The 20,801-nt window shown below is 30.2% G+C and overlaps 1 protein-coding gene across 1 annotated transcript in view; it reads right to left on the bottom strand.

Annotated features, from left to right (window-relative positions):
* Positions 1 to 20,801, bottom strand: part of LOC118197042 (kinesin-like protein KIF21A) — a 250,282-nt gene that overhangs the window by 165,136 nt on the left and 64,345 nt on the right. The window contains exons 7-10 of the mRNA XM_085818558.1: positions 19,549 to 19,680; positions 12,950 to 13,126; positions 3,894 to 4,009; positions 478 to 673 (exon numbers count right to left, since the gene is read on the bottom strand). Of these exons, the coding sequence (XP_085674684.1) occupies positions 478 to 673; positions 3,894 to 4,009; positions 12,950 to 13,126; positions 19,549 to 19,680 (621 nt within the window). The remainder of the gene's footprint in view (positions 1 to 477; positions 674 to 3,893; positions 4,010 to 12,949; positions 13,127 to 19,548; positions 19,681 to 20,801) is intronic.

The following is a 20,801-nucleotide window of genomic DNA, read 5'->3' as shown; positions in this document are numbered from 1 at the left end:
TGGCCGAACCAATGTTCACGACGAAGATCGAAGTGGGAGACCCAGCATAGTGACCGCCGAACTTCTCGAAAAAGTCGATGCTAAAGTCCATGAAAATCGAAATTTCACAATAACGGAACTTTCTTTGAGTTTTCCACAAATTTCGCGAAGTTTGTTGCACGAAATCATCAGCGAAAAGCTTGGTTACCACAAGTTTTGTGCAAGATGGAAGGCAAGAAGAGGTAACGAAGTGGTTGAAGGCGCAGGCGGCCGAATTTTTCGACGAAGGAATTTCCAAGCTCGTACATCGCTACGATAAATGCCTTAATTTGTATGGTGACTATGTAGAAAAGTAGTATTTGAGTGTGGCTTTCATCTGTATATAATAAAATTTGTTTCCTATACTTTGTTTATTTTTTTATTCCAAAACGTAATCTACTTTCTGGATAGCCCTCGTATTTCATTATTATTTCAAAGTTATATTTAAAAGTTACAAACCTGTTTGAATTCCAACAATTCCATCTGGAGATTTTCTACTTGCTTAAGAAGTTCACTAATAGTTTGACTGGACTTGTCTTTATTAGCAGTTACTTTATTCTTGATATTTTTAGCTCTGTTAGCATATTTCAGAGTGCTTAAAGTCTCTACAAAATCTCGATCAGATGGGGAAATACAAGCAATCATTAATGTCCGACTAACAAAATAAAAAATAAAAAAACAATAATTCATGTGGCAATATTTTAATATTTGTCATAATTATGTTATTCAAAACAATCACTAATACCAGATACAGGGCCGGATATAAGATACTAGGATAGCTCGTTTTACAATACATAATGTAAAAAGCCCATTATTATATTTGATTAAAATGTCATATAGACTGATAAATTACAATTTTAAATGTTATTAAAAAAATAAATGTAAAATGAAAAATTGGAATATTTTTGTAAATTTTTTAAACCTGTCAATTTCATTTTTTAAAACTAACTTAAGACATTTGTCATATATGATATCACTTACACAATCATTAAAAATGGTATTAAAATATTGCAATTGTTTACAAAAAGTTGACACCTTTCAATATGTTATGATGATATATTTATCAATACATTTTATTAACTTACTAAATGTTGAAAAAAGCAAAACAGGCATAAGTCACTGTAAAACCACAAAAAATAAATGTTACGTGTTTGAATACTAGACTAACTAAAAATAGCTGCCCATGTATCGTAATACCATTTTAGCATAATAAATAAGCATAATGAATTGAATAATAATTATTAAAGAAAAATATTGCAAAGATAGTAACAATAACTATAATGGTAGCCATATAACAAAACTGGCAACTTTCCTTCATCGCAGCAAAATATTTAAATTAATTTTTGAACTAGTTTCATATTTATACAATTAAATATGTATTTTATTCATATGTAGCTGTACACACAAATGCATTTTATGCCTTTATTATTTTGTCCCCCCCCCAGGACCACATGACCTATATGTAGCATTTTGAACATTATATTGGATATCTAATTCCCTTTTATTCATTTTACAATGCAAGAAATAAACACAATAAAGGTTAAAAAAATTACTCTTTTCTGAGAGTGAAATAAAAATGAGTATGAACAGATGTGTACAAGTGCTCAAAAGGAAAATACCACACATTTCCAAATATAAGCCGATCCGTGTGTAAGCTGAGAGTGTTTTTTTACTTTAAAAGTTTACTCAAAACTTGCATATTAGTCGAAATGAAAAAGGAAAAAAGAAAAAAAAAAATCTTGTACTGTTCAAACATGTCATCATGAAGGGAAAATAATGACAAGCAGGCAAAATAAATGGAATACTTTCGATCAAATCACTGTAAAGTAAAACATCACACAACAATGATGATAGTTTTAACTCTGGTAATCTTATATGAAGCTAGCACATTTATTCCATCCATTTGTTATCTTGTATGTGATCTGCAGTATCAATGTTAGTCTTATTTTCTGTGCTACTTTTGTCTGAAAGATAAGCAGGAAGAAAAATTCTTATAAAGTTTCAAATCACACATGACCGCTTTAGCTGAAAATTTTAACAACAGTATTTTTAGCGATTTGTCACTTAGCTTGGCTACCAGAAAAATACCTACATTTTTTTTAAGATTGGCAGATCCATATATAAGCTGACTCCCATAAAAATTCTCAACTTATACAATGAAACATAAGGTAAATGAATTAATAGTTAATCATGATATATAAAGGTAAGCTCATATGCAAAGAATTAATAAAAACTTTTCTTGCAAAAGCAGGTAGAGCTTCTTTTGCCAAGAACTGCCAGTTGAAGGAAAAAGGAGGGCAAAGATGAAAAGTAAAACAAAATATTCCATAATTGAGGCATGTTGAAAACATTGATGTATTTTATCTAAATATATAGATTTTAAAAAAATAATTCATTTATAAAATCTTAAAATGTAATGATAATTTTTTTACTGGGACAACATGTTCGAGAAAGAAAAAAAAAAAAAAAAAATTCAGCGAACTATTACATCAGTAAATGAGTAAAAATTCAACCAAACTGTCCACTGGGCATTTGAGGGGAAATTAATTTCAGTACATTGCATTTTACTGCAGAAATAATACATTTATTTTGATAAGAACTGAAGAAATATTAATGACGATAAACTGCACACTGATGCAAATTTCCCTAGAGATTTTGTTTGAGACTTAAGAGTATATTCCCAAATGAAAAGAACAAGAAAAATCTTCAATTAAAATCACAAAAAGTGCAACAAAGAGCTTCTTTAGTTCAGCAGAAATGCTGCTATCATACTTGTTTAATGTCCATGAGTGGCTGAGTGGATAAGTTCGCTGAAAACTAGTAGTTTGATTTGCATTCAAATCTCTGTTTTTTCAATCGTTTCACTACATTATTTTGTGCTGCTACCTACTTTTTTGGTTTCTCAATATTTTAAAAATAACTGCTGTGTTTAGCTTGTTTTCTGTTTGATGGGGGTTTAATTTTTTTACACTGCAGCATTAATATTTTATTTTTGTTATCAACTGAAAATTCAGTAAAGCACTTTGATATTTTGGCTTTTCACTTAATCTTTTAGATTTAAATTAGAACTTAAAGTATGCATATTAACAGATGTTGAAGATGAGGTATTTCTAAAAGGAAGAGAATGGTTCATCGATTTGGTAAAAGAAGAGAATGATTCATTGATTTGGTAAACTGTTCAGCAACAAAGAAGTTAGTAAGGTATATTCTAATTTCCTTACTGCTTATTTCAACACTAAATTATTTCTAAAATCTTAACCAATAAGCTATTCACAAAGAACTTGTAACCCAAAAGCTTCCCATGTATTTTGATATAATGAGAATAAATAATGTCCCATGGTCTGCACATCTAGGTTATCAGTCTTCAAGAAGGTTCTACAGTGTCATTATATATCAATCACAAATTAATTGAACTTTCAGCAACAGGTACATGGAAGCAAATTTGGACAGATTTAATCAGTTTTATCAATAATGGGTATTTCTGTTTTCTATCTTATTTTAGCCTGAATACTTCAGCTTCTAACATTCCTCAATAATCTAAAAGTTTTAAACTTATACAAACTCTAAATGATATTTTCTTTAAAAATAATATGAAAAATATAAATACATTACACAAATCCTGAAATTCTAGATTTCAAAAGTTTAAAAATTCAGAAGTCCAGCTACATCTAGGAAACAATCACTCTTGTAAATGGATTATGAAATTAGATTACAAACAATAAAACTGTATTCCACTGTTCCTATTAAATCTGCTATTGAGTATAATGAAACATTTAAAAAATATATTAAAAATTCACATTTATTACCAAAAATTTTTGAAAGCAAAAAAAAGACAATAAACTGAAAAAATAATAGCATGACGATTTAAAGATTACCTATTTCCACCAAGAGAATCTTGTAACAGCCTGGTCAGCTTTGAATCCCTATAGGGTACGTGAGTGGCTTTCCTTGATTTATCCCCAAGGGCAGATATAACATTACCTAATGCAAGCTGAAAATTCGAAAACATGCATTTTTTATTTAAACAATTTATTTTACTGTCTAATTCTTTCTACTTCCTTTTTTTTTTTTTTTTTTTTTTTTTTTTTCCAAGTACTTATCAGTATACTTTTAATCCTAAAACTGAATTTTAACAGCATGAAAACAATGTTTCAACTTACAACTTTCTTAACAAATTGAAAACACAACAAATTCTTCTTTGGAATAAATTACAAATGATAAGAAAGTTCTCGCTCTTCTTAGCCCCTTAACTGCCGCGGGCGTATGTATACGCCTTGCTCAGCCGATGCGTTAACTGCCCCGGGCGTATATATATGCCCTTCCAAAATACTATCATTTGCTTTGCGTTGCTATCCGTAAAATTATTCGCAAAACTTTGGAATGCAACACCACAATGACCTTGACAAAGTATGTGAAGGAGGATACTATTTCAGAGAAGGGTGGGAAGAAACTGGAGAGAGAGGTGTGTCTAAAGCGGTGAAAGTAATGACTGTATAAAATATTATACTAACCGTCAAGATTTCAAGTTATCCTGGTTCAAGAAACACTCATTCAAATCACACATAACGCCAAGGTAAATGAACATTATGAATCAGGTTTCAAAACTGCCAAGTTTATTCACGTCCAACACACATTCAACTGGCACTGCCAGATCGAAGAACAAGAAGTATCACATCATGAAAGATTTACGTCCTCTTTGGCAATTAAAATATATTTCCACATAAAATTTCTTACACGCTGGGCCCGGTTGAACAGTACTTCAGAATAATCAAAATTATCAGTGTTACATGAACATTTTCAAGAATTATTTTCTAGAATCATTATGCATTTTAATACAAATTCAAGTTTTTGTAATCAAGAAATGTCACATAAACATCAAGAACATGTAAAACTTACCGTATGTTTCAAGAATATCAAGTAAATTTTTATTCATCAAGGATTATTGTTATAACATTCCTGCTCAAGCATCAGGATTTAAATCAAGAATTTATATAACTCAAGATATTAAACAAATAACATTTCTATAATCCAACTAAAATACTAGAATTATTACAAGAAACCTGTCTTTTTTTTTTTTTTTTCCTTCAGAATTAAATTAAATTTTAAATACACTTATACATTTCTACAACCTGAAAATTTTCTAATACATACATTTCTTTAAATATTAAATTACTTTAGCAATTGAATAAAATAGATGCAACATTAGTAGCATTAAGATTACATTTTCAATAAGAAATATACTATCATGCAATATTAATACTCTTAGCATTCTAACTTAACTAATTATTGAAAAGGTCTCTTTATAATGCCTTTTTCAGTCTTTATTTCACTACTGCGAGTTAGTCCATCTCTACCAGTAAATATTTTGAGAACCTTTCCTAATCTCCACATGTTACCTGGTAAATGTTCATCATGTATTATCACGATATCATTCACACTCAAGTCGTGCTTTGCACGGTGATTGTTCACACAATTTAGAGATTTTACATTCAACAAATAATCTTTATAAAAGATTCTCCAAAAGTTATTTAATAATTTTTCATGATATAGATGCGCTTTTAAAAGAATTTCTTTAGTACTGCACACTTCATGAGTGTACATGACAGGAGGGAAATTAGCAAGTTTCTTCCCTAGCAGAAAATGAGCAGGTGACAGAACTTGGGGCTTTTTATCTTGGACGTAAGTCAAGGGTCGACGATTCATCACCGCCTCAATTTCAATCAGTACAGTTTCCAATTCTTCAGGTAGCAGTGATGTTCTACCAAGAATTTTTCTTAATATTGTTTTGACGGATCGCGCAAGTCTCTCGTAAAATCCACCCCACCAGGCTCCTCTTTCAATTATATACCTCCATTGAATGTCCTTTGCTGCATAATAATTCTTTACATCGGGATGGCTTAATACCTGCCACATCTTTTTTAGCTCTGCATCAGCTGCCTTGAACGTATGCACGTTATCTGAGTATATTCAAGAGCACGAAAGCAAGTAGGAAAGATTTAGTTGCGAGATCTTTTGTTAGTTCAAGATGAATGCCTCTAGTTACAGCGCAAGTAAATCTAATTATCCAGTATTTTTTATGGAGGAACATGAGAGTACTAGCTACACCTGTATGAAGAACTTGTTCGTGTGCATCACGTACCAGAAGATCTGTAAAATGAGTTTTTGAAGGAATAATTATAGGATGCTTTTCATGAAAACTTAAAGTTGATTTTTGTAGTCTTCCCCCTACTAACAACAAAACTCTTTCCTCACTTAGAAAGGGATTTAATTCATAAATGTTTGAGGTTTTTGAAATCAACTGTCCAGACTTTAAACTATTAACTTCATCAGCGAAATGTTCATATTGAGCATCTTTTATCAAATATAATTCTGCGGCAAAGAGTTCTTCTGCTATCAAGGATCCAGTTTTCTTGTCAGTTTTATTTTTCAGATTGTGAATAAATCTAAATATCCATGCAGTCACTCTAATAGCTCTAATCAATTTACTGTAATTTTCAAGATTCAACAGAGAACTAGATTTTTCTGCAATAGACAGTAGTATTGTGGTATTATTTATACACTTTTTCCGCTCTAATTCAGCATCGGAAAACTCCATTGTCGCGATAAATTTACTAGGCCAAGCACTCGCTGATTCAACTAACCAATCTGGCCCAGACTGCCATAATCTTGAAGACAACAAATATTCGGCTGAACATCCTCAAGATAAAATGTATCGGACTTCCATTACAATATCTCCAGTTATTTGGGCAAATTAATGATTGTATTTCAGATACTCGATTTTTTACAAACATTTTCCATCGTTCAGGAGCACTATGAATCCAGTAAACCACTACCATACTGTCAGTCTACAGATAAATATTATCTTCATGAATTGAAAACAGCTCTTTTAAATTTTTAGCATGCTTCTAACAATTCTAACCTTGGAAGTGTGAGTTTTTGTTTTATTGGTGCAATTCTAGATTTTGCCATAATGAATACTACCTGCTCTTCTTCAACCGATCTAAAATATGCAACTGAACCATTTACTTTAATAGATGCATCACAAAATAAATGAAGTTCGATGTCTTTATTTTGATTCAATTTGCCGAGGAAATATTCTCAAGAAATTTCAAATTTCTTTAATTTTTCGATTTCACTGCTCCACTCGGACCACAACTGCTTACATTCTGTTGGAACTTCATCATCAAATTCTAAACCCAACTGCCAAAGATTTTGCATTATCAATTTTGCACGTAATACAAATGGCGCCAAGAAACCTACTGGATTGAAAATAGTAGCCGTCACCTTTAATATATTTCTTTTTGTGGTTTTTCTACAACTATTTAATGTTTCTCACAAGTCATCTATGTTCAAGCAAATTGCATCTTTACTCGTACACCAGTTAAGCCCTAATACTTTTAAGGAGCTATTTACTTCATTTCCTGATTTAATTATTCCACAATTATTCCAAAGTTTTTTTAGTTTCTCTGAATTTGTATAAAACTGACGTAAATTCATTCCGGCATCTTTAAGCATGCAATAGGCTCCAGTACTTAACTCAAAAGCCTGTTCCACAGAATCTGCCCCATAGAAAACATCATCTACGTAGATCAAACAGTTCAGCATCTCGAAAATATCTGGATTTTCTAACTCTATTTTCTTTATATGCTTTTTTATAGTGCATGCCAGAGTGAAAGGGCTACATGATACACCGAAAGGAACGCGAGTCATTTTATAACGTTTCAAATTGTAATTATTATCAAAGTATAAAAACCGTAATACATCTCTATCAATTTCAGAGATTCCAATCTGGAGAAAGGCCTGCTGAGAACGCATGTTTGTATTGTCTGAACCACAATATCAAGTCCGAAACAGAAGGATTCAAATTTGGGCCAGGCATCAAACAATTGTTCAGAGATACCCCATTACACTTCAAAGATGCATCAAACACGATACGGACTTCAGTTTTTGATACATTTTTTCTTACCACTGGAGAATGTGGCATATAATACATTTTACTACTGTCACAACATTCAATTTTGCACTTTTCAGTTATTTCATTTTTTAACTGTTCGTTTATTATGCTATCATAATTCTCTTTTAGCCATTCCTCATTTTTTAGTTTATTAACCAAAGATACTAGACGTCGCTTGGCATTTTCTAAATTATTACCTAAGTTTTCATGATGTGATTTCCATAACAAACGAGCTACATATCTACCATTAGTAAAATGTAGTTCTTTTTCAAATTTCTCAATGACTGATTTATCGTCAGGATTCTCCTTCTCCTCTAAACCCAAGTGGTCCAAAGTCCAAAACCTTCACAAACAGTCATTAACTGAATTATTATCATCCTTCAAGCAGTGAGAAGTACCAGTTGTAAAAATACAGGCACTAAACTGATCACCTTTTAAAGATCCAACCAAGGACCAACCAAATATAGAAGAAACTGCAAATAATTTACTACTTACTCTTTTCTTTTCACCTGTTTGCACTTTCCAACATGAATCAGATCCTAACAATATTTTTATTTCAACTACTTCACCATTATCGGCTAATTTTAGATTTTTTTTATTTTAATATTTCTAAAATGTTTTTGGAGGGAATTTTTATGATCGCTCCAGAAATTGTATCCGTAACAAGAGCTTCAACAGTGATTGAGTCATTAGGGCAATGTATACTTTTCAGGGTAATTTGAACAACATTATATTCCATTAGTCTACACTGGATATACCCAAAGGAATAGATATATAACCTTTCTTTCCTTAAAATCCTTAATTTTAGTTCTTTAGCCAAATCAGATCTAACAAATGATCTCTGTGATCCACCATCAATTAAGATTTTTACTATTTGGTTTCTAGTATTATCTGTATCTGAAGCGTAAACTGTGCAAGTTTGTAAATATACACCTTTATCAGCAGTTTCAGAAATAATAGTCTTAGAGTTAAACGACAGGGATGCAACTACATTCTGCTTAGAATCTGATACTGTAACTACTTTCTGTTTAACATCTGAAACTGCTTCCACTTCAGGAACAATATTTTTATAAAATAACTTATTATGATTGAAACCATTACACAACTCACAAGGCTGAAGTTTCATTTTACATCTGGAAGATACATGGCCTCTCTTACACATCTGTAACAACGTCCATGGTTTTTTAATATCACTCTTTTTTGGCCGTTTGTTTTCTCACGTATTCCTACATCATGTGTATTTTCATTACAATAGAAACAACACGTCTTAGTCACTGTGGCTAACGCCAAAGCAGTAGGAACGCTTGCCCCTTTTAAGTAATTATTTTTATTCTGCTTAACACCTTAATTTGTGACTCATTTCTTTGAGTTTATTATTAAATTAGAAGCTTCCCGACTCTCAACTTCCAATCTAATGAATTCGAGAAGTTATGTTAGGCTATATTGCTGTTTAGAGTTTCTTTTTCTATTAAACTCTAGATTCATATCGTCTGGTAAAAGCTTTAAAATAACAGGTCCTAAAAGGGTCCCGTAAGCTTCCGACACAATACCTAATAAATTTAAACTTCTTATATTGATTTTACAGGAATCGTAAAGTGTTCTTAGTGCTTTCACATTGGACAAACTTCTAACCGGTTCAAGATTCAAGAGTTTATTCATGTGCGAAGATATTACCAAATCTGTTCGTCCAAATCTTTCTTTAATTAAACTTATAGATGAGTCATAATTTTCATTAGATAGTGCAAACCCAGATACTGCACTTAAAGCAGGTCCTGCGAGTAAGGATTTAAGATAGGTAAACTTCTCTACCTTTGTTTACTCATTATTATTACCAATAGCATTTTCAAAAGAATTATAAAATTCCAAAAATAAACTAGGATCACCATAATATTTAGGAATTGAAATTTTAGGTAACCGAATGTTAGTTTTGTTTTCGACCTTTACGGCAGCAGTATGGTTACCAGGCGATTCATTTTCAATGCTCACTATCTGAGAACTTAAATTAAGCTTCTTTTTAGCCCTAAAAATACATAAACTCATTTTTTCATCATACTCTGACACAGTATTTCCTTCTTTCTCAATTTCAGACTCATCCTCTTTAAAACAATCCAGTATTTTTTCATTAATTTCTTTCAACGCAGACTGTTTAGAAGTAAGTAAAAACACATTTTCTTCTACCATATTCTTATCTCAAATGTCTTTTTTAATTTCAGGTTCTACAACATTTATTATTTTAGCAATAGCTTGTCTCATAGTTTTTCTAGTAGCTTTCAATTTAACAATATCGTCTGCCATAATAATAACAAAAGTAATTTTATTCTATTACCTGTGCAGTCTTCAAATAGTTTAATCCTAATTTAGTAACTCACTTTCGTGGTGAAGCACATTCACTAGTATTCTGAACATTTATCTTGCCACGTTCAGTGGCGAGGAATAATTTTTCACTAACACGTAAAAACACTGCATTCTAAATAAAAAAATCTGATGTGTACACCACATGACTTCTTTGTATTGGAATATTAAATTATACACATTTTTTCATTTCATTTAAACTTATTGGATTGAATTAAATCTACTTCGCCGACAGTGCATAATCCACAATAGAATAAATGCATTCTTTAAAATTCACTCTAGTATTTGATTACCATAGCGACACTCTGGCGCTAGATTCACTTAACAGTATTAATAATTATATAACAGTTGACTTATATAATAATTATATAACGGAAACTAAGTTAACTGTTATATAATCCAATAATTACCGTAATTTCCAGAAGAAAGGCCGCATCAGCGTAAACGCCGCACTCGAGAAAAATGGTGGGAAAAAAATTAAAATTACACAGAAACGCCGCATCCGCTTAAACGCCGCAATAGATTTAATTGTGCGTGACATTGTCGTCGGCCATATAAATGCAAAATCCCAACCTATGTCTTGATATATTACATATAAGTTAAGAAAAATGCAGGAAATGAAATCATAACTCAAAAATAAATTAAAGGTAAGAATTGTTGAAAATATATTTGCGTTCACGAATATACTTATATATATCCACTAAAGAAGTCCATATTTGTAATACTCCGACTATATTATAAAAAATGTTGCAACAACGAACTATTAAATTTGGATTACAAAAGGAAATTTTTAATTTTACTTACGAAAGGAATTACAGCAAACTATACATCATATGAAGCCATCAAAATCCGATTCTTCACTTTCTGAATTAAAAAGATTTAGTAAATCCTGATCTAAGTTCATGTCTTCCAGATCGTCACATTCATCCTCTTGGTTTACAGTCTCTTTATCTAAAGATATAATTTCATCTTCTTTGAATCCTGCTACTATTGACGATGTTTTTACCAATTTCCACGCACTTCCTACCCACTTTGCAACTTCTTCATAAGATGCTCTACGCATTTTGCCGCTTGTGGTATACGTATGCAATCCTTCACTCATCCAACACTCCCACCACTTTCGGACTTCAGCTTTGAAAAATTTATTACCTGACAAATCTAATGGTTGTAAAATTTTTGTCAAACCACCAGGAATTATTGCTACGGCCGACATCTGGTTTTCACTGACTCAAGTAAATGCGCATGCATGGAATCCATTATCAATAACCCTTTTGGTTGGAAAAAAGATCCCTTACGATACTGCCAAACATTTTGTAGCCACTCAAGCATGATTGTTTCGCACATCCAGCCGTTCTCGTTTGCACAAATAATTACGTCATTAGGAAAATCTCCCTTCGGAATAGTTTTCCGTTTAAAAATGATCATCGGCTTTAGCTTGTCACCGTTTGCGGCACAAGCTAACACACACGTAAATGATGTTCTTTCATGCCCCGTCGTAAGCACAGATAAGCACGTCGTAAGCAGATTTCAAGTTATCCTGGTTCAAGAAACACTAATTCAAATCACACACAACAACAAGGTAAATGAACATTATGAATCAAGTTTCAAAACTGACAAGTTTATTCACGTCCAACACACATTCAACTGGCACTGCCAGATCCAAGAACAAGCAGTATAACATCATGAAAGATTTATGCCTTCTTTAGCTATTAAAAAATATTTCTACATAAAATTTCTTACAGACTGCACGGTATTGGCTGATGTTGTTTGAGTAAAACGTATTCTTTTTTTTTTTCCCTTCTATTCTGTGTACTTCATTTTCGTTTACTTTTTGTAATAGGTTTCAAGTATAAATAAAGATATAACGGAAGTTACAAACCCATTTACCTTTTTAGAATTATTTTTTGATGAACTGCTCATGCTTCATATTGTTACTGAAACTAACCACTTTGTAGACGAGTATATGAACCAACACCTTGCAAACGAAAAATCAAGAACAAAATCGTTGCATTCAACCAGTTCAGAAGAAATATATGTTTTTTTTAGGCATACTGATTTTACAAGGTATAAACTGAAACCTGATATTACACTTTACTGGTCTAAAAATGAATTGATCGAAACTCCATTTTAGGGATTTTTTAAATTTTTATTATACTTGCATCTTTATCTTATACTTTTACTCAAAACATTAAATTTTGAGCATTCATTTTTTCCTTTATTTTGTGAAAGTAGAACTTGCACTTATTTTCCCTCAAACACATCACATAACTAAGCACGTCTGTGTGAAAAAACATGGCACTGGGAAATGAATCTTGTACGTTTTCCGCGGAAGTTATGGGTTAATACTCAACTTCAATCTTTTTAAATGGTTTGGTTGAAAGGAGATTTAACTATATATATTACATTTACCATATAACTCTTTCATACATTAATTAGCATCTGAATGTAAAAAAAAAAAAAAAAAAAAAAAAAACCTTACATATCAACCTAAAATGTCTTGAATTCATTATGATTACTATAACTAAAAGCTCATTTTCCTTTTAGTTTATTTGTTTATATTATAGAGAAATTCCTTTAATAAATTTCTTTACAAAAGTATTTTCTTTAAAAAATAATACTGCTTACCAGACCAGAATTGATAGAGATGCTTTCTTTCTGCCTTTCACCAACAGCACCAGTTCGTTTTAGACGCTCTGAACCAGCCAAGTCTACAAAATGGAACTTTGCTGTCAGTGTTTCAAATTCTTTAAGTGATTCCTTGTGCTCATGTAACTCTGAATTACATGTGTCAGCAGACATTGACTATAGAAAAAATCCAACAATTTGAAATAAATATTTACCATTTTTGGATCTATGAGTATTACATTTATATTCATTATAATAAATCATCATTATGAAGGCATTAAGGACACTTTTTTCCTAGGAACAAGGTCTCCTCAATTTTTCAATTTGCATATTATAACTCAATTTTTTATGGGAAAGAATTATATTTTTCAACCAAAGAACCTTATATTTTTGCAATTTATGCCTTAAAAAGGACAAAACCATACACTAACATTTCATACTACACATGATTTTTACCTGGCAATTGGAAATATAGATAAATATTATAAACTAATTATAAAAAATATATCTGCTTTGATTGCTAATAAGAGCTTACATTTACTCACTTTTTAATTTCTTTTAGCCATGTTAAATATGTAATATTCTTTCCAAAAATACAGTATTTTGCTTGCATTTGAACACATTAACATATTCCTATTTCAGGGTTCGTACACATTTCTGCGCAAGGAAATTAAATACTTTTAAGGACTTTTAAGGACCATTAATGAAAAGAATTAAGGACCTATGAGCAAATGGGAACTGAATAAATTCAATTAAAAATATTATTCTAGGCTTGAATTTCACTTTTGTAATATCATCCTAAAAATAAAATTGATCCCTAAGTAGTATGCATTATTACTAAACATGAATTCATTAACATAATTATTAATAAGTTTGAGAATAAAATAAACTTCATGCAGTTTCTCAAATAGCATTAAATATTTTACACTTATAATAGGTTGGACATATTTGAAAGAAGATAAGTGACATTTACGTTTTATTAATACTTAGCTTTATGTTGATTTTTATGTCTCATTTTGTCACATACTTGATCAGTCTAGAGCAGAGGTGCTCAACCGGTGGTACGTGTGCCACTGGTGGTACACAAGAAAAAAATAGGTGGTACACAAAGAAGCAAAGTATTTTTAACTATTTATTTCAAAAATTAAAATCCCAACATCCTGATCGAGTTCCTTTTTCTACCACTCATAAATTTATGTGATCTCCCGCTTTGTTCAAGATTGGTGGTGGTCATACTTTTTGTAGTGGTGGTACTAAAGGTTTTCAATTTTTGTTTAGATGGTACACGTAAAGGTTGAGAACTGCGGGTCTAGAGGTTTAGTAAATAGCAGGTAGATTTTATGTCAAAAGACATAGGTTAAAATGAAAAGTAAGATCATAATCAACATGATTCATAATAAGACAATATTATCACCGCTGCTGTCTAGAGAAAGACCTGCTGATTAGAACAAACTTGAAAGACCTGATGTAGGCACGGTTAGCAAGCGTCGAAAGTTAGTCAGGCTCTGTTTGATGCAGTTAGTGTCATAGCTTTGTACAGAATTCCAGGGGTTGTAACCCAGTTAATATACTTTCAGGTTCCAATAAGCCATTCAAGCACCAGAGATGATAAGTTGTTTTGTATTATTTTAAGTCTCATTAGATGCAAAGAATAAGTTTTACTTGAATTTCTACTTTTTTGTGTTTTATCTTGTGACCACAGTGAGTATTAATGAAAGGCAATAACTCGCTTTAATATGTGGAGATAATTTTTAAGGGTAAGCAGTTAGTTATAAATAATAAAATTAGGTAAATAAGTAACCTTAGTCATTATGGATTTACATGGCCACTATTAAATTTTATTTTTTTAACAATATTTGTTTAAAAAAAGCACTATTAAAATCAAAATCTAATAAAATTTCATTAATCTAATAAATTTTCAATCTAATAAAATTTTTCAGTTTAAAATACATGTAATTTATGACACTGATTCTTAAACAATATTAGAATAATTACACATTAAAAGCTACAAAACATGTATGTTTGTAACATTAACAATCAACAAAACATTCATCTGTCATTTTAATTTGAAGCCTTCTCAAACATTTTGGCTAGTTTATATTGATTTCCTTCTCTTTAAGCATCTTTTCTAACAATAATTAGAGATTTGCCTCAATATGCAAACCAATGCTCTCACTAGTTTCTGCATGCTTTATCTCCTAACTTGTCAACCACTCCACAATGTACCTATGAGGGTTTACTTGATCTGGTAAAAGTTAAATAGTCCAAAACCCCTGATAGATGTGAAGCAAATTATCACTATGTCTGAAAGTAACTACAATATCAGACAAAGGTTTAAATAAGCCTCTTATTTAAAAAGAACTTAGAGGAAACATAAAGGCATGTTCTGATGCTAACAAAGTCAATCATGATGATGTAATTAAGCAAGAACAGTCAAATTCAAACTAAAAATGTCGACTAGTGGTCAAAGATTATACAATTTAATTTAATCTGGCTCAGTAACCCTATCATATGAGGAAACAGAAATGGAAAATTATAGTAAAGGCTGAAATCATAAAAAATTGGGTAATTTACATAATAATAACTGCACATATCTTTGAAGAATAATTTTCTTTATGTATTCAGTTTCTTTCTTCAGCATGTTTCCTTTTCATTTTAGAATTTTTGGGTTTAAATAAAGATTTCTGTTTTTCTAAAAAAACACTTTAAATATATTTAGAATGTATAGAAAAAAAGACTAATTTCTTTAGTAATATGAAATTCAGAAGAAATATGAAATATATATGGTAAAGGTCGGTTACAGAGCTGGTGTGGCAGAATTTTTAGAATTTAGTGACACACCAAACAATAAAATCTAGAAATGGCAAAACTTTTATAATTTAGAGCAGGCACAGGTAGCAGAATTTAGAAAGGTACCATGCAGTTGAATTTAGGATTTACAGAGATTGCATCAAATGGGAAAATGCCTAGTGCTAGCTCTGTGTATGATGCATTAAGACATATTAGATGGACCTTTTAAATTGTAAGTTTTTAATTTCTTTATTAATAAAAAATCCCGTTCTATAATCTTTCCTTTTTTCTCCCAAGTAATTAGATTAGAACATTTTTGATATTTTCCATGCTTGTGTCTAGTGAAAAGTAGAGAAAATAAAGGGAAGATAAACATGTTAAAAAAAAGATTCTAGTATCAGGAGTAAAACATTCAAATAAGTATGTCTTCATTGTTCTTCCAGACATTCTCCAAAACGTAAGAAATTCATCGCAAACTTTCTGAAAAATACATCCATTACGCGTTGATACCATGGAGACATTTTTCATTTTGTCACATATTTCTCGAATCTTCTAGAATCGTGGGTCTATAAATCTTGCCTTCAAATCCTTCTAAATTTTCCAAGTTGCAATGTAAAAAATACTAAAGAAAAATTATCCCAACCAATTCTGTAACAGCAAATAGCCAGAAATATTTCGGAAAAGAAAAGGGGGGAGAGAATAAGTGTAAAATTAATTTTATAGATAAAGCTTACTATGAAAAATTAAAAAGAAGACTTTTTAATTAATTACATACCTAATTGTGCTTTTGCTAAGAGCTGTTTTGTAAAATGTGCTTTATAGCATTATACCTTGTTTATTTTTCAGATTTAAAATATTGTATAATAAGTTGCCAAAATGAAACTTTAAAATATAGCAGCAAAAAATAAAAATGGTTTATTTTAATGTTATTTTTTATATATAATTTCAATATTTTGCCATTATTTTAATGAAATTTATCAATGTTACGATGTTTAAAAAAAATCGTCGAAAAATTCTGATTTCAAAATTAAAAATTTTCTATAGAAACAGATGATAAAATCGCCAAAATTTTGACAAGTCGCCAAATTTAGAACCGTTTAAAAAAAGAATTCACATCCCCGAAAGGAAAAATTGTTTAAGAGCTCTTTATTACTAAAAATGATCGAAATGCTGATGTTTCACGCAAGACTTAGAAACTCGAGTATCCCATGAAACTCGAGTAAATATTAGAAATAGAAACAAATTACAACCCATGAACCCATTCAAAAGATAACCAGATACGTCAGTGAATCGCCGAAAATATTCCTCCAAAATGCTAATTCACACTCAAAATGGCAGTCATAAAAACAGATAGAAATTTCAAATGACTAAAATTAAGGACCTTCTACTGATTTTGGCCAAAATTAAGGACTTTTAAGGACCAAAAATTGATTCCAAAAAATTTAAGGAATTTTAAGAACTCTTAAGGACCGTACGAACCCTGTATTTAATGAAAGAATTACGAAATTTAGATCAAGTTGAACCCATTCAGATATTCAAAAAATTCTAATAACTAGATTTTCTGCTTCAACAGGCCAAATACATATTTAGTGTAATGCAAGTGATGAGATTTTAGCCTCTAATTTATTTAAACATAAAATTAGATAGGTAAAAACATAAAATATTTCCATTTTTTATGAAATAAAATAAGAAGCATTCTTTTCCCCCAGCAAAATTAAAGAAAGAAATTATTTTTTATTTGCCTAAAACTAATTCCTTTTCCAAATAAAATGAAACAATGGAATTAATTTTTATTTGTGGGCCTAAAAACTACTAGCTATGTAGTCTTGTTTTAACTGTTACTGCAATAAAAGAGAAATTATTTTTTTATTTGCATAAAAAATATGTAACATACTAGTCTTTAATTAAAATTAAACTGAGTTATCATACGTTATGTGAGGTGCTAATTTTATTTTTCATAAAGGCTTGTAAGCTACATATTTCATGAACACTTACAGATATATCTGCAGGTTCTACATAATCATTCAAATTAATTGTATAGTAACTTAAAAATTATGCATGCCACTGTATTATCTTTTATACAGTTTAATCAATAAAAACATTAAAATCAGTAAGTCTTTCAAAAGCTTAAATAATCTAGAAAAAACAAGCAATCTGGATAACTGAAGTTATACAGCACTTTGCAACACATGAAGGGGGGGAATTACTATGTATCTGTAAATGACGCAAAAGTATTCTGCATAAAAAAAGAATGTATATTATAATAAAAGTGTTTTAAAATAATAACTTAATTATGTTAGCCATAACTTAATTATTTTAAAAAGTAATGCTAGCAAACATATGTCAGAAATTAAAACTTGACTTTGAAATAGAAACATACAATTGATATTATATAAAATACTAAATATGTTTTATATTCAATACTAAGTTTAATTAAGTCTAATACTTATCTAAAATAATACTTCACTTAAAAAGTTTTATGTTTCTTAAAAAGGTCTTGTTCAAAATCACTAATGTGCAGTAATTTTAAAGTAATAATATATATATAGTAGCATTTTACTGTGTTTCAGATTTCTAAAAAAACAATAATAAATTCTTGGATATTTATAAGACATTGAAAATAATGGTTCTCTCCCCCTGAAAACATCAAAAAATAGCTGCAATATCAGTTACTGAATATTTATTTTTTATACCCATTTTTTTTAACAAATGTAGCCATTCACAAAGTAGAATCACACATAAATAATTTCTCACTGATAAAATGGCTTTGGTTTTCTTTCATACGTAATAAAAGAGGAAAACCAAGTGCTTTTAGATACCCAAAATCACTTTTCTTTTTTTGGTGCAAATAACGAAGTATTAAGTCAAGTTACATAAAAATCATGAGAAATTTTAAGAATAAGAGAAAGTTGGGAAAAATATGTAAATCGAATTGGTGGGAGAACGGTTGGAAATCGGAAGTGATGGCAAGTCTGCACAATTATTAGATTGTTTTTATTATTTAAAAATCTTAATGCTGCTTTTATTAGAATTTCATAAAATATGTTATGAAGTAATCTAAAATACACCCAGATTCTACACCAAATCTAAATCCCAAAAATTATCAGACTTCTGGAAACATGAAAAACACTGTTTTCCTAAAATGTTAAGCAACCATATTTTAGGTTATCTGACAGTATTCACAAAATCTACGTAGGCATACACCATCCACCTAAAATAGAAAAATCTTGACTTTGAATATCAGCACTAATTACACTGACATAATCTGATTAATTAACAAATGTAAGTATCAATGCCTAAAATGCATAATATAATATCTATCAAGTTTCATATTAATTGTCTTACTCCTTAGCCTCAAACAGATGGTTTTGAAAACATAACGTGAATCTCTTCTTGAGAACCTGTAACTTCAATTCTAAGTCACAAATTTTTTTTTTATTTTTGCTCAAAATCAATCTATTAATTTTGTCTCATATTACCAAGAACTTGGCTTCTTTAATAAAATTGCTATCATAGCTAATAATACTTAATTCAAGTTATTTCCTTAATTTCCTTTATGCAGATAACAAGGAAATCATTCAAACTCATATTCATCAATCAATTATGTCAAATTTCACAAACATATCATTGATATACACATACTATTGAAAATACTTATATAAACTTATATAAAAAGACATATTATAAACAATGAAATACACATGTATTAATGTATGAATGTTTGTTTATTGTGCTGCTAAAAATTAAATTATGAACGTAATAATTATACAAGATATAGATGACTATTCTAATAGAGTTTCATTCATTACCTTGCCTAATTTTACCATTCTTTGTTGTTTGATATGAAGAGTAAAAATTGCATGAGATCTGGAAGACTGAATATTCATGCCAGTGCTGGCAGTCGTTCTAGAAAGGGAACCAATTTTCAAACACTGCAGAGCCTAAAAAAATATTAAGAAAAATGTATATATATGCAGTTCAATGTGCAAAATTTTTGACCAACCAGGTCTTTTTTAATTTGTTATCCTTTCTAAAATTATATATATATAACACACTAATACATTAATTGTTATATATATATATATATATATATATATAAATTAAAAGATAAATTCTAGTACGAACACTAAAAAGCTGCTTAAATACTGTGGTTCCGTGAAAACTTTAAGCAAAATAAGTTGAAATGAAATGTGTTAAAAGAGAAAAATATGGCATTTGATTATTTACAAGTAAAAATCAATACTAATAGTAAGCAATATGCTAAATTAATTAAGGTATATTTAAAACATAGTTAAGTATTAACTAATTAATCAAGATAAAAATAAAAATTAAGAAGCAGTAAATGGTCGATTAGCCCAATTCGAAGTTCATTAAGGAACGTCAGGGGAAATATTTTTTTAATGAATTTTGAACTAAGCCAACTCCATCACGCGTTTCGCAGAAACAGACAATTGAAACTGTATGGGAGACATTTTTCAATTAATTAAATAAACTTTGTCAAAATCTTGAGTCTCAATTCTCTGTTCCAATTTCTTGATGCGTCCGCTTGAAGAAACACATTAAGGTGTAATAAGGAGAATAAATAATGGCATGGAAATGCTGATGTACAGAATAAAATAAATAGCAATATGCTATTAGTCAAAATATACAAGATTTTATGGGTGGACCTGCTAGCTTAAAGAGTTAATACTTTGTAAAAGTACCGAAAATTATTTTTAATTCAAAACTGAAATGATAATAAAATAGAAGAATTGAAGCAAGGGTCTTGCCAAGACCTAGAAATTTTTTAGAGAAAAAATATTATTAAAAACAAACCTGGAGCAGTGCCGTCTTCTTTGGCTAGCGATGAAACTCAAAAAGGGCGGATCAACCCTGAGCATGCTTATTGCTTTCCAATTCACAGGATGATGTAGAAAGAGGGGGGAAACATCACTGGGAAAGAACCAATATAAAGTGACTGACCATTGGCAAAAACCTGACTCGGTGCAAAGGGGGGTAAAATGTGTTGAAATAAGCGAAAAAGGTTCAAAATGGCGTCTTGCCATTTTGAACACATCTATGA

The sequence above is a fragment of the Stegodyphus dumicola genome, chromosome 6 (assembly GCF_044657685.1).
Source record: "Stegodyphus dumicola isolate Sdum_Otavi_A_Nest chromosome 6, ASM4465768v1".
Lineage (NCBI taxonomy): Eukaryota > Metazoa > Arthropoda > Arachnida > Araneae > Eresidae > Stegodyphus > Stegodyphus dumicola.
This window is presented reverse-complemented; position numbering and strand designations above follow the sequence as displayed.